The sequence below is a fragment of the Rhinolophus ferrumequinum genome, chromosome 12 (assembly GCF_004115265.2).
Source record: "Rhinolophus ferrumequinum isolate MPI-CBG mRhiFer1 chromosome 12, mRhiFer1_v1.p, whole genome shotgun sequence".
In the NCBI taxonomy this organism is placed as follows: domain Eukaryota; kingdom Metazoa; phylum Chordata; class Mammalia; order Chiroptera; family Rhinolophidae; genus Rhinolophus; species Rhinolophus ferrumequinum.
Window position 1 is genome coordinate 51239895 of NC_046295.1, and position 13311 is coordinate 51253205.

Here is a 13311-nt window from a genome sequence, read left to right on the forward strand (position 1 = left end):
GGCTACCCTCAGCATCTCAGGGACACCCACAGTTCTGAGAGGCCACCTGTCACATGTGTTTTCCCAACATGTCCACTTCATCTAGCGAGAAAGGAGAGTCTCTAGCGTGAGTATTCTAGAAAACAATCTTACATGAGGATGGGGGTGGATGTATAGGAAAGATGGGGCCGCTGAAGAGGACAATGGACTCATTTGCTGACCTTGATATTTCTTTAAAAGCACACAGCCAGGTTGTTGAGACCAGGGGTATGCCTGTGAAATCTAAGACTATACTTATTAAAGAACAAGCAAAAGGACAGAAATGACAAACCAGAGTTTAGAGGAAAGATAAACAGGCCTGGTCTGAGGTGGCCTACAAAGCTTTGAAGGATGGATTTGGACTGCCTTTGTGTTTGTGGGTCTGCAAGATGAACTGTGTCTGTTTGCATGTGTGCAAGCCTATCTTTGTGTCTGCATGTGTGCAAGCCTGTGTCTGCTCTGACCTAGGGTGTTCATGAGTCTATGAAGGTGTGTTTCCTGGACATGTCTCTCGGTACTCTGTATTAGTTTCTGAGTGGCATTGTTGAACTTGTGTCTTTGTGTTTACATATGTGTGTGGCTGGCTGGCTGTGTCCATTGGTCTTTGACTGTGTGTGAGATTCTGCCCGGCTTCTCACTTTATCCTGCCCATCTCCCGTGATGCACTCCAGCTGCTAGTACTATTCACTGCTATCCTTCTTTTTCCACCGTTTGGATTCCTGTGGGTCTGGGTGCCTGCCCAGGGTCCTGCCCCTGTGGCCTGAGTAGCAGGCTTGACCTTGGGACTGATACACTTTGGAAAGCCCCCATGCCTAGCCGTAGATCCAGAAAAATTACAGTGCAGAAGGACAAGGCGGGAAAAGGGGTCAGTTGGCAGCACCCACCCTCCTTCTGGAAACAGATCTGCCTCTGGCCCCTTCCCAGGCCCCCTATTTCATCCCCATGCTCTCATCCAGACCAAGTATTCAGGGTCCTGGCCTTACTGTCTCTGGGGATGAGAATGGGCCGTCCTCTGCAAGCCCAGCCAGACCTGGTAAGGATCTGGTCCTCTGTGTCTCCCAACGTCTTATGTGCCCGCGCTGTGCTCATTTCTCATAGCCCCACCTGAACTCAACGTTGTCCTTCCTTCTTTCCTGTGCCTGCAGTGGACACAGGAACCATTTTGTCCTTAATTCTGTGACAGCTCTGGCCTATGCCACGGGTCCATGCGCCCCGGTGGAGCACTAGGCTTTGGATGGCTGGTAAAGAGCAGAGGCCCAGCCCCCTCTCACATGGTGTAGGAGTCAGTGTCTCCATGGGGCTTATTCCTGTTCTCATCCTGTGTTCCTTGCCCTCACTGCGTGGGCTGTGGCGAGAAGGTACAAAAATGAAGCAGCCATGGTGCCTATCCTCTAGGACTTAGTGTGTAAGAGGAGAAGTGATTTGTGGAGAAACCACTCTCCTCCACTGCAGGATTCCCTCTAAGAACTCCTGTAGTGCCCTCTGCAGAGATCAAGGGAAGGCTTCAGAAGGTCAGAGCTATTCACCATGACATGACGGTACTTCAGAAGGCCAGAGTTGAAACTCCAATGTTCCCAAGCATGCATTCAAATATTCCTAGCACCTACCACCAATTCTGGAGTAGCCGTTCTTGAGTTTGTGCCCTCCTTGAGGTTTTTAATTCTGATTTCACCTCTTTGAGCCTAGGGGTGTGTAGGATTATGGGATGGGATGAGCAAGGCTTCATCACTCAACAACAAACTGCGTGTAGTCATGAGGTCTGACCCTATCTTCTCTCAGCTCTTGAGTTTGCTGAGAATTAAGAATCCTGAAGGTCTTGGTTCTAGCTCATCTCTCTGTCCCAACTCTTTGTTACTGGACTTTGGTCAGCACTGTGAATTCATGCTGCTCTGGGGCAGATAGGAGCCTGTGGAGGACCATGGGAAGGCCTACTCCATGTAAGCTAGGATGTGTGCACAGTAACCTCTGCCTCACACCTGATGCTGCTGGGACCTTTCTGGGTCATTCCCTTCATTCTGGGCCTTCAATGTCATCTCCTTGGCTCTCTGCCCAATTCCCACCAGGCAGGGAGGATGTGTCTGTCACAAGACCTTCTATGATCTTTGTGGATGTTTTAGGAAAACACCTGGAAGGTGTTGGCTCAGCTGGCTTGAGCTTTGAGTCTCCTCACCCTGGAGTCCATGGTAGGGGCTGGGCCTCCCTCCCTTAGACACGGAATCACCATTCAGAGGAGAGATACGTTCTTGTTTCTTCCCGTCCTGCTGGTAGTGGACGCATTGTGCTAAGTGGGGTGCTATGAGAGGAAGAGAGTCCTGCCACCATCTCCTCCTGGTTTGATGGGATGTTGCGTCATCCTGGATTTCCTTAGAAGTCAGTGAGGCAGGGACATCCCACTGACCCTGTAGCACATCATAAAGAAGCATCAGCACTTCCTGTGCTTCCTCCAGCTCTTGGCTCCTGTGCTGTAGGTCAGAAGGTGGGAATGCAGAGGTGCCACCTTCTGAGAAATATGAGGGGTCCAAAACAGAGGTCCACCCCATCCTCAGGGCAGCCTTTTTTCTGTCTGCTTCCCAGATCTCTCCTCCCATTTCCCAGACTCCACTGTCCTTTGTTGAACACTAGGATACCACACTTGCCCTTTTTCTCTGTCTCTAGGCTCCATGGATCTAGAACATCTCTGCAATCTCTCCTGCTACTCCAAGAGCACCTGCTTCACACATGTGATCAGATACATCAACCCTTTTTGTGCCCACCTGGACTTTCAATTGGATACCTACTCCTTAGACTCTAATAGTAATTTGCCATGGTAACTTCCAGAATCCATCCAATGTTCTGGCTTTCAGCTTTTGTTCTCCATATTCCTCCCTCCACCCACAGACACGGTTCCCTCCCAGCTCCTCACTCACCCTTTTAGTTTTTTGTTCACCTTTCCTCAAAGTTAAAAAGTCCTCCCTCATTTATTCTGTCTTCTTTCTACTAGCCAGCAGTGACGTGTCTGTGCTTTTAGACAAGGCCATCCCCTAGACTTGGGCATTTGCTCCCATCCTATCCCCTCTACACCCCATTGCTCCAGCAGTTCTCACCTTGCTCTTATAGCATCAGTTTATCCTTCCTGACTGCATCATTTTCAGCAACATTCAGCATGCTAGGTTTATTACCTTAAAAAAACAAAAGAAAAAACACCCCCAAAAAACAACAAAGAAAACCCTCTCAGGGTCCTACTTCCTTCTACAGATATTTCCTCATGTTTCTTCACCTTTTTGGAATTGATTACACTTTCTATAACCAATCACTCTCCTTTCATTCTCTTTAGAATCTCCTCTAGTCATACCTACATGTCCCTCACTCACCTGAGTCAGTTCTTCTCAATGCCATGAGTGCTGTCTTGCTAAATCTAATCAATTTTGCATCCTCATATTGTTTAGCTGATTTACAACTTTTCATGCAGTTGCTCACTTTCTCCTTGCAAAACTTCCCTCTCTTAGCTTCCAGTATAATACACTCTCCTGATTTCCTTCCTTCCTGGCTACTACTTCTCAGTCTCAGCTTGTTGGTTCATCATTTTCTTCCCAATTTCTTAACATTGAAGAGTCCCAGAGCCCAGTCCTTAGATCTCCCCTTCATTTACACTCATTCCCTTCTTAATCCTATGATTTTACATCAATCAATCAGTCAGTCAGTCAGTCAACCAATCATCTGTAGCCAGGACCCTCCCTGAGGACCATCAGCCTTCTGTGTCGGGGGTATAGTCTCAAGAAGCAGGGAGTGTACTCATGTTGTTGCAATAATTATAACAGCAGAGGTAGTGAGTAGTCATGTTCTGAATTCATATTGAAGTCGAAACAACAGGAGTTTCTGATGAATTGGATGTGGACTGTTAGAGATAAAACATCAAGGATGACAGCAATGTTTTTGACCTGAACAACAGGCAAGAGCGAGGTGCCACTAACTGATGTGGGAAATACTGTGGTGGGAACAGGTTTGGTGTGCGTGATTGGGTGGTAGGGGAGGGGATAGAGAATCAAAAGTTTACTTTTGAGATGAATATTGGACATCCAAGTGTATACATTTAGACAATCTGGGCAGACTTGAGACTGTCTACCCCAGAAGATAACCATCTCCATAAAGGTAAGGCCAATGTCTTCGTGACTTTTGTCTGGCCTAGTTCCGGGAACATAGTAAATACTCAAATATTTTAATTGTTGAATGCAAGATGCCACTCAAGGTCATTTTTACTGTGACTCTTTTATGTGACCCTAGGGTCCTCCTTGGCAGCTGAATACTTCTTCCTGTCTCAGGACCCCACACACCATAGCACTCATCACACCTGATGTAATAATTTATCTGCCTCCTCAGTCCAGAGCTTGGATTCAAATATTATTAACATATTACTATGTGTCAACCACTATCCTAATCCCTGGGTATATGAAACACTATAGTAATTATTCAGAAAAGAAAGGATGAGAAAACTAAACTATAAGCAGAGGCAGTAAAAATAGAGGAAAAGGGGCAACACGAGAGATAACAAAATTAGAACCCAGTGATTGACTTGATGTGTGGTTTGAGCAAAAAAAGTAGATGTATAGTGATACCATTCCCTGACTTTGGAAAATACTTTGATGGCATAGAGGGTGTTTGGAAATTTTGAATTAATTTGCATTGTCTTTGGACCAAAATGGAGCTTCCCCCCAGCTACTGGCTCTACAGTTAGAACTCAGAGGAAAGTCTAGCACCAGTACATTAATAGTAATTGAGGTTTGGGATATGGATGTACAGTTATTCCAATTTCCCAGATGAAGAAACTGGGGCTCAGACATGTTAAGTAACTTATCAAATGTCAGAGTTAGGACTCTAACTCTGATGATTTTTTTCCCACATTCCATCCTTGTGGTTTTGACCTTAAAATCTACATCCTCTCCAAGGGTCACACATTTGACCTGAAAATCATAAAAACACATGCTCGAGAACATTTTGTAATTTTTTTTGGTGGAATTTTTCTGCCCTTTGTTCATGTTTATCATCTTTCTCTGAAATCATTCTCTGGCCATTTCAGCCAGAAGTCTCCTTCCAGAAATGACCCAAATCTTTTACTGATACTTAAGCTTACACTGAGAGAAACAAGCACAGCCTGGAGCTATGCTTTCTGCCATGGCCTCCTGAAGGGCCTGGCATTTCAATCTTCCTTCCAGGGAGACCAATACCTGCCTTAACCCAGTGAACAGGAGCAGGTAGGACAGTGTCCACTCAGGCCTCTTCCGTAGGTCAAGGGAATTTGAGTATAATGGCTACCATTAAGCAATCCACTCTGCGGCAAGGGCTACAGAGGCTGCTGCAGGTGGTAGGTCACCTATTAGGTGATGGTGCTAGGGGTTGGGAGATGGGAGAGCATGGAGCATTTTCTGAACAGAAATCAGGAAAGAGTTCTCGTTATGCCTCAGTGTGGCAAGTTATTCAAGAGGCCTCCTAAAACAGGTCTGTATGAAAAATTTCATTTAGTCTGTGTGTGAGGGAGTGTGTAAACAAGATATAGTTTGAAGGGGTTTACATTTCTTAGCAGCTGCTTACAGATCTCAGCTTGCCTCTCAGCCTCCCTCTTGGGTTTCTTCATTTCATACCAAAGGTTTCAGAGAATTTCATATTATATTTCCATTAATGATAAACAGAGATTTCTCTTAAATAGGCAGTTTGGAAATTCCCAGAGAGACGCAAAGGAGCTACAGTCCCGCTTCAGTTCTGAGCAGCTTATCTTGTGAATTCATGTGTACCTGGTCACTTTCTCTATTTGGTTAATGAAAAAGGACACTTTCCAAAAGCCTTTAAAGTTTTCTTTTGACAGTCAAAGTGAGTGGTTCTGGTGCTTTCTGAAATGTGGTGGGACATTAATGAAGAAATGGTGAAGGATGACAGGAACCAAGGGCTGGAGCTGGCATGCCTTTGGTTGGGAAAAGGACAGGAGTCAGACTCTAAGGGAAAGGCAACAGGCAGATTCTGGGAGAGACACAGCTCATTGAGGTTAACACCATTTCATATACATAGAAATATACACATATACTATATGAATATTCAGGGAGGCAAGGCTGGTGGAAAGGAATAAAGTGCAGAAAGATGCCAGGTGTATGTGGTATAGAAATGAGAGCCAGGTACAAGCTGCTGGCAGTAACTTGACAAGCTAAGATATGTTCAGAAAACCCCATGTGTTTGTGATTCTTTCCCAGAACTCATATCCCTTTATCACACTATGGGCTAGCAGACTGAAGCTCAGATTTAATTATTCCCCCCAAAGCACTTGGACGTTGGGTTGGCTTCCTGGCTCTAGGTTCTTTAGAGTGCAAATCAAATTGACTTTGTTCCCCTACATGCCCCGGTCAGGAACATGTCAGTTTTTCTGTCTCCAATACTCAGCCCTCCATCTACGTGCTCCCCTCCCTGCCCCCCTCTCTGTCTGCACTTGGAGGTGGGAGACAAATCCCTCTCCATGTCCTACTGTGATCTTCATTCCAGGACACACTCATTCCATGCAGCTGATAGGCAGTGCAGGTAGGATAGGATATAGGCAAGAGAGCTATAGCAGCCTCCCACATAAGTTTTCCAGAAAGATCTAACCAATAACCAACAGGGAGCAGAGAGGGGGAGATTCTGTCATTTGCTCTTGCCATTCTGTCACCTTAGCTACGTGCTTTTGATAAACACAGAGTACCTCCTCGAGGATGGAGCATGGTGACACTCCTCTAAATGGCTCCCCTCCACATGTGGTCATGTACAGAAGGCCTGGATGAATTTTGCCTGTGGGATCCCTGGCCACCCTTCTTGTCAGGACTGTCTCATGTCCACATTACTGCTCTGGGCCCAAGGATACCGTGGGAAGCCATGACAGAATTCAAGTCTGACCTTTACCTTCAATGCACCTTAGACAAAGGCCTTCCTGCTCTGCTCAAGTCCCTTAATTCACTGTCCAGGGAGGAGCTGTGTGCAATGCTGAGCCAGCTTACGTGTGTGTTACAGCTCCTTCCCTAGATAGGAAGGACATTTTAGCATCCTTCAAAACACCACTGTGGAGAGAAGGAGCAGACAGACGACTCCGCATGGAGATATAGACTATATTTTGGGTGGCGTTCTGACCCACCTGCACATGAATGACAATGAGAGCAGTGGTCCTCTTCAAGGGATGCAGACGCTGGGGAGCCTCCAAAGTCCTTTGATTGTGCTGGGCCTTCTTGAGCAGACCAGTGCTTCCCGTTGAGGTGAGAGTTGAGAGTTAGGGTGGGCTCTATGGTTGGCGGCACAGGCCAGTCGAGGACAGTGCTGTGGGCAGTAGCGAGGGTGGCCCAGGATGGAGGCAGAGTGCAGCTGATGGGAGAGGGAGCGGTGCCGGAGCTTACTCTCTGGGAAATGGGGGCCATCCAAGCCTAGGCCCACCTGCATCTTGGTGGGGGAAGATTGGGCCTTGGGGTCCCCTCTTGTCTTCTCTGTCTTAGCTCGCCCCATGGGACTTTTGGCTGGAGCCAGCCTCTTTGCTACATTTTCTTTCCTGGCGTTGGCCACTTGCTCAGCTGTCGAGAACATGGATTCCTCGTACCCTTTGCCTTTTGTCTTAAGGTTAACACAGTGCAGAAAGGATTTCACCTTATTTCTCAAGCCCGATTCTGGAAGGCTGGGTCTCTTGTGAGTATGCGCTGGCATCACCTGTGCCTGCCAAACTTGACCTTGCCAAGTTTGGCCCTGCAGTGGCTTATGCTGGATGAGTTGGCCCAGGAAAGACTGGCCCTGTGACACCTGGGGGCCCCCAGGCTGGGCATTCTGACGAATCCCTGATGGTTCGAGGATGACATTATTTCTGGTTTGACTGTCTTGCAAGTCATTCTTCTTCGATTTTCGCATTCCAGGGACTCCTGGACGAGGCTGTGGGAGTTTAGGCTGACAGCAATTCTGGGGAATGTGTCGACAGGGAGCATCACGGTGAAAGCTACGTTTTCGTCGCCCGGGGCCATGGGGTGTCCTGCTCAGAAGCATCCCTTCTGGCCTCCGGGCTTTAGCAGGATGGCTTTTCTCCCCAGTTGAGGAGAGCGCAAACCCTGCATCTCCTTCCCCGCGGCCCCCTGCTGATTTGAGTTTCCCTGGGTCCTGTCTCTTTTCTGCCAGTGTGGGGTCTTGGGCTGAGTCCTTGCTCTCGCCAGGGCTCTGGGGCTCAGGGCTCCAGGACTCCTCCAGGCTGGGGTTGTTCACACCGACCTCCAGCTGAACACAAAGCACCTGGGCCCCTGTCATGTCTGCATGGGGATGTGGGATCGGGGAGGACGAATGGGCAGAACCGTGGGGTGCTGCCCCGTGACCAGGTTGCTTCTGGGTCTGACGTGCTGCCTTTAACTCAAAGGCCAACTGTTCTTTAAGGTGGAGCCATTCTGGACCTGGGGCAGGAGCAATGCCTGGTGGGCTGGGGAGTTCCTGGCACAATGTTTTTCCTTGGTTGTTTAGACTCCCAAGAGACTCCTGAGTGGATGTGTTCTCTGCGATGGCTACAGCTTGTTCCCTGGACTCCCGTGCCTTTATGGGTATCCCCCATTGCATCTCTAGAGTCTTCTTTCTCAGGTGGAAATTGAGTTTTGCCAAGATGGGTTTCTTGAGTGAGTAGGGGCAGGCGGGCTGTGTCTGGCTTTCTAGAGGCTCCATCTCGATCATTCCTTCCACCTGCAATTCAGCCGGGAACTCATCTGCACTGTCTGCACGAGTCTCGCTGGCATCTTGAAAGCAGGGCTCAGGACTTAGGCACTGCTCTTCACACGACATCATCTGAGGCACAGGTTCTGTTAGGCTATCGACAGGCTCCGGCACCACCTCTGTGATGAGTGCTGTGGTTGTGATTTCCGGGGCCATAGCCTTGGAGAGGGCCACATAATAAAGAGCCGGCAGCCCCGACAAGAAGGCCAGATACTTGTGCCGCAGTGTCGTCTCCAGTTTTTCAATGGCTGTCTTGGACAGGACTCGAGGCTGCTTAGGATGTTCAGTGACAGCATCTGGGCAGGCCTGTTGCTGCTGATCAAGGGCTGTTGGCATCCAGGACATAACTTTCTGTTGTAGGTCAGGGTCAGTTGCTGCCTGTAGCTCCGGGGGCTTGCTATGTGGGATGCAGGTGAAAGGAGCCACTTCTAGAGCCCCAGGAAGGAGGCACTCCCGAGACCTATAAACATGGACAGGGATTTTGTCCTCGTGGATCTGCCCACATTTGGAGGTGATGTGGCTCTGCAGAATTGCCTTGGCCTGGTCTAACAAGGGTGGCATGGGGACTGACACTGGGTGCTCAAAGGGTGAGAAAGGGTCACCGGCTCCAGTGGCTTCTAGGGCTGAGGGCTGGGGAACACTCACGTTGGCTAGGGCTGCACTGCTCCAGGACAGAGTCTGCTGGTGAGCAGGGGACAGGAGCAACTGGAAGGACTGCTGGATCTTCTGGGGCAGGCCCCAGCGATGGTGAATCAACTGTCTCTGGAGGTGGAATTCCAGCGGCCTCCGGTCATGCTCCGGAAAGAGTAGTTTCTTTGTGAGGTCAGAGATGGGCTTTCCCGGCCAGAAAGTTTTTACAATCTCAGGAGACTGGGCTTTGTCACAAGGCTTACAATGCACAGGGCTCTGGCTGTGCTGAGGTCTCTGGAAAACAGCTGGCAAACCCCACTGAAGCTGGAGCTGCCTCTGCATCAGGTGCCACTCCAAGGCTTCACACTCTGCCGGAGTCAGAAATGGGACGTTGGTCTGACCTGGTTGGTGTCCCGACGGAGTGACCCAATTCGGGGACGATGGACAAGAGGGTGGGGTTGACTGAGGTGGAGTTTTAGGCAGCCGAGGAAGGAAGGAGAGCTCCTTGGAGAGAATAGCGTCCTTTAAGGGGAGCTTGGACAAGCTCCCGTTCGTCGAGAGGCCTTGAGAGCCCAAGAAGGTGTCAACTAGGGACTCACTGTGCAGAGAAGGGAGGCCACAGAACAGCTGGCTGTATTTCTGCTGCAAATGGCCCACTGAGTCATTAGCCTGCTGCTGCCCAGGGAGGGGACAGAGGCCACTAAAATCTTGAAGGGCTGGCGAGGGCAAGGCTAGAGACACATGATTTGGGTTTTGCTGGTAGTGGTGTGTTTGTATTGGGTCTATAAGGGACCATTCAGAAACCCAGAATATCTGGGTAGCCTGGCCAGCCATATACGAACCCCAAGTCTGGTAGGAAATGGTCCCAAATGTCTCTACAGAGAACTCAGAAGTATCATTCTGGATGAAAGAAACTGGTTGGTTATTTACAGGTTGGTAAACCAATGGTGGGTTTGGCATAAGCTGCCTCAAGGACTCCTCCACACGTCTGGGCAGCCCCCACCTCTGGAAATGCATCCATTTTTTTACGTGTACCTCAAGAAGTCTCAGAACTTCAGGACCGAGGAATGGCTGGTGGGCAGGCAAGACAGTGACAATAGACAAGGCCGTCGGATGTGTCTGGTGAGTGATTTCTCGGTTCAGGGTAAGCAGAGACACCTGGGGATGCAAAGGCTGCTGACCCTGGTTCCCATAGACAAGGTTGAGGTTGTGCTGCATCACCTCCTGCTGGTTCAGTGGAATCCCAGGTCTCTCGAGCCGCGAAGAAGACATAATCTCTTGGTTCCCGGGCATCGCTGGCCCTTGAAATGCCTGTCCTAGCTGGTGGTGTTCAGCCCAGCCATCTTGGCTGCTGACTGAACTGGCTGACTGGGCAGCTGACTGGGTTACGCATCTCTGAGCCGTTCGTTGTGACACCGTGGGAGTAGCAGATGGAAGTGAAGGCTGTTGTGAGTGTGGGGAATGATGCTCCAGAGTCTGCTCAAAAGACAGAGAGACTGGCAATGGCCCCGGTGAACGGGAAGAGATCGGGCTGTCCTCACCCGAGAGCAACTGCTGGATCTCCAGAGCCATGGCATTGCAGGTTTGGCAGCCGGAGTCTGCACACAGGAGCCTCCGCACACCTCCGTCCTGAGGAAGCCAGCTCTGGCTGCGAAGGGAAACGTGGCAACTGTTAATGATGGAGTGACATGTGCCTCTTTGGAAGTGTGTAGCCTAGAGATCAGCCCTGCTCTCTAGTCCTGTTAAACCCTGGGGTGTGTACCCCCTGGGTGTGTACTCCTCTACCTTTCTTCCTAAGGAAATGCCACGTGGCAAGTTACGGTGTGCTGCGCTGAGGGTCGGAGCTTGTTGGGCAAGGTCTCCTACAGGCCCTGGGAGCACAGGGCCACGAGAGACTGGGGGGTGGGGTGAGTTCTAGTTTGACTTGTGTTGAGAAGCTGAACCAGGAGATGGGTCAAGGGATGGGGAAGCCAATGGTTGGCTGATGGGGCATCACCAGGTGGAACCTGGAGTCAGTCTCGTTTGGGGCTAAGAAAGCCACAGCCTGGTAGTAAGTATTTCAAACTGTGGAAAATGAGGTCCTTGTGGGAACTCTGTTTTCTGGGGACTATGAAGTGTACACAAAATCTCTTGGGAGAGAACCCCGTTCTCTAGAGGTATTAAGAAGAGGATGAGCTGGTAAGGTCCTGGGTGAGGGCTGTCTCAGGATCTGAAGACAGAGCCAGAGGAGGTAATATAAGCAGTGTTCCGGGTCTGCCCTCGAAAGGGCGTAGCTCTAAAGAGAATATGACAATGGTGACTTATCTACCCATTCTGTGGACTGGATAAGTTGTCTTGTGGCTGAGTGCAGAGAGAGGCCTAATGAATTATACACTAGTCAAATCCTGAATTCCAGGAGCACTGTGAGCCTGGCCCAGAGCAGAACTGGGAGCCTCCTCCCTTCTGAGATATCTAATGCCCCTCTGCCCTGGCAACCCTCTCAACCAGTGCTCCAGCCTCCATTGGGGCTGGTCCCCTCACTGCCACCATCCCTCTCCTCATCCTTGCCCCAGGCCAAGCAGGGAAATCATCGCAGGCCAGGCTGGGAGCTGGAAGACTATAAAGAGCAAGAGATCACCTTTTCATGACAGAGAGCAGTTCCGAGGGCTTCTCAGCTTCTTTCCAGGAGAGTCTCCTAGCTGAGAAAGCAGGAGACAGTGTTATAAGGAACAGGAGAGGATTCAGGGATCTCCTATAGGCAGCTGAAGGCCTTTGAATGAGAGGAGACTGAAAACCCAGCAGTCAGTGCTCGAAGGCACGTCTGCGCACAACTGTCCCAGCTACGATGTTGTCCCTGAGCTCTTCTCATTACATCTTCACAACCACGCTGTGAGTGAGGCAGGCTCTCGAGATGCCATTTTATGGATAACAAGACTGAGAGATGAAGTGACCTCTCCAGGGTCATAAAACTGGTAAATGACACAATGAAGGACTTCTGCCCTTCTTCCTCATTCTTCATTCTCTGGGGCGAGGTGGCGAATTTTGGAACATTTCCAAGTTCTGATTTCCCACCCAAGAAAGTCTTCTGGGAGAATTTCTCAACTTGGGGAAATGGAGCCTTCAGTGGTTAGAGCACCTGGCTCCTGGCTCCAGGGGTCAAAGAGGGAACGGGTTCTATGGGAACCTCGCCCACAGTGGAGGAGAGTCAGAGAGGAGAGTGGGACTTTACCTCTTGGTGCTGCATCTCTGCATCTTTGCCTGACTTTTCGGTGACGCTTAAAGACATAAAAATTACCATGTGAAGCTGGGACACCATATTCTTTTTCATGTTGAAATGAGACAAAGGTAATATACATTCCAAATTTCTTTCTATATGTTTGTTTTTATACCCTCACTTACATTTCCTTTCTTTACTCCAGTGTTTTCACCTAAACTTTTCATTTTTGTATTTATTTCTGACTTACTTTAAGCCTCTCTGTATTCCATTCCTCCTGTCCCCTTCCCTGGGACAAGTTCTTTAGGGCACTTAGCAGGACACTGGAGGGATAGTGGAATAGATTAAATGGTGATTAGTTGTAAGAGCCCAAGGACTTTTGGTTACTAAGTTCACCAACCAGAAGAATCCCCCATATTGGGAGATGTTCTGAGATCCAGTGAGGTATATTCCCTCTCATCTAGGTTTCAACACAAGGTAGATAAAGACACTATCGATTTTTCAATTAGAATACACTTTAGGGATGGCCTGATAAGGCAGTATTTATAGGCTCTTAGAAGACAAGTGTCATATTAGAGTAGCTGAATGTATGGTATAAAAAGTGGCAGGGAGGGTAAAAGGAGAGGCTCTGAGGGCTTAAAACCTTTTGATCTGAGGCTTAATTAGTTCAATCATGGTGTTAATGTTTCCCTACCTGGCAGCAGATTCTTTTAGGTTCCAACCTTAATCCATGGTAATTCCTTTTCACTTCCCAG

General features: G+C 49.1%; 1 protein-coding gene across 1 annotated transcript in view; it reads right to left on the minus strand.

The window, feature by feature from the left end:
* The window catches only part of LOC117031535 (protein FAM205A-like), a 63637-nt gene that overhangs the window by 20018 nt on the left and 30308 nt on the right, over window positions 1–13311 (minus strand). The window contains exons 2-4 of the mRNA XM_033122026.1: window positions 12572–12617; window positions 11981–12041; window positions 7142–11011 (exon numbers count right to left, since the gene is read on the minus strand). Of these exons, the coding sequence (XP_032977917.1) occupies window positions 7177–11011; window positions 11981–12041; window positions 12572–12617 (3942 nt within the window). The 3' untranslated portion in view covers window positions 7142–7176. The remainder of the gene's footprint in view (window positions 1–7141; window positions 11012–11980; window positions 12042–12571; window positions 12618–13311) is intronic.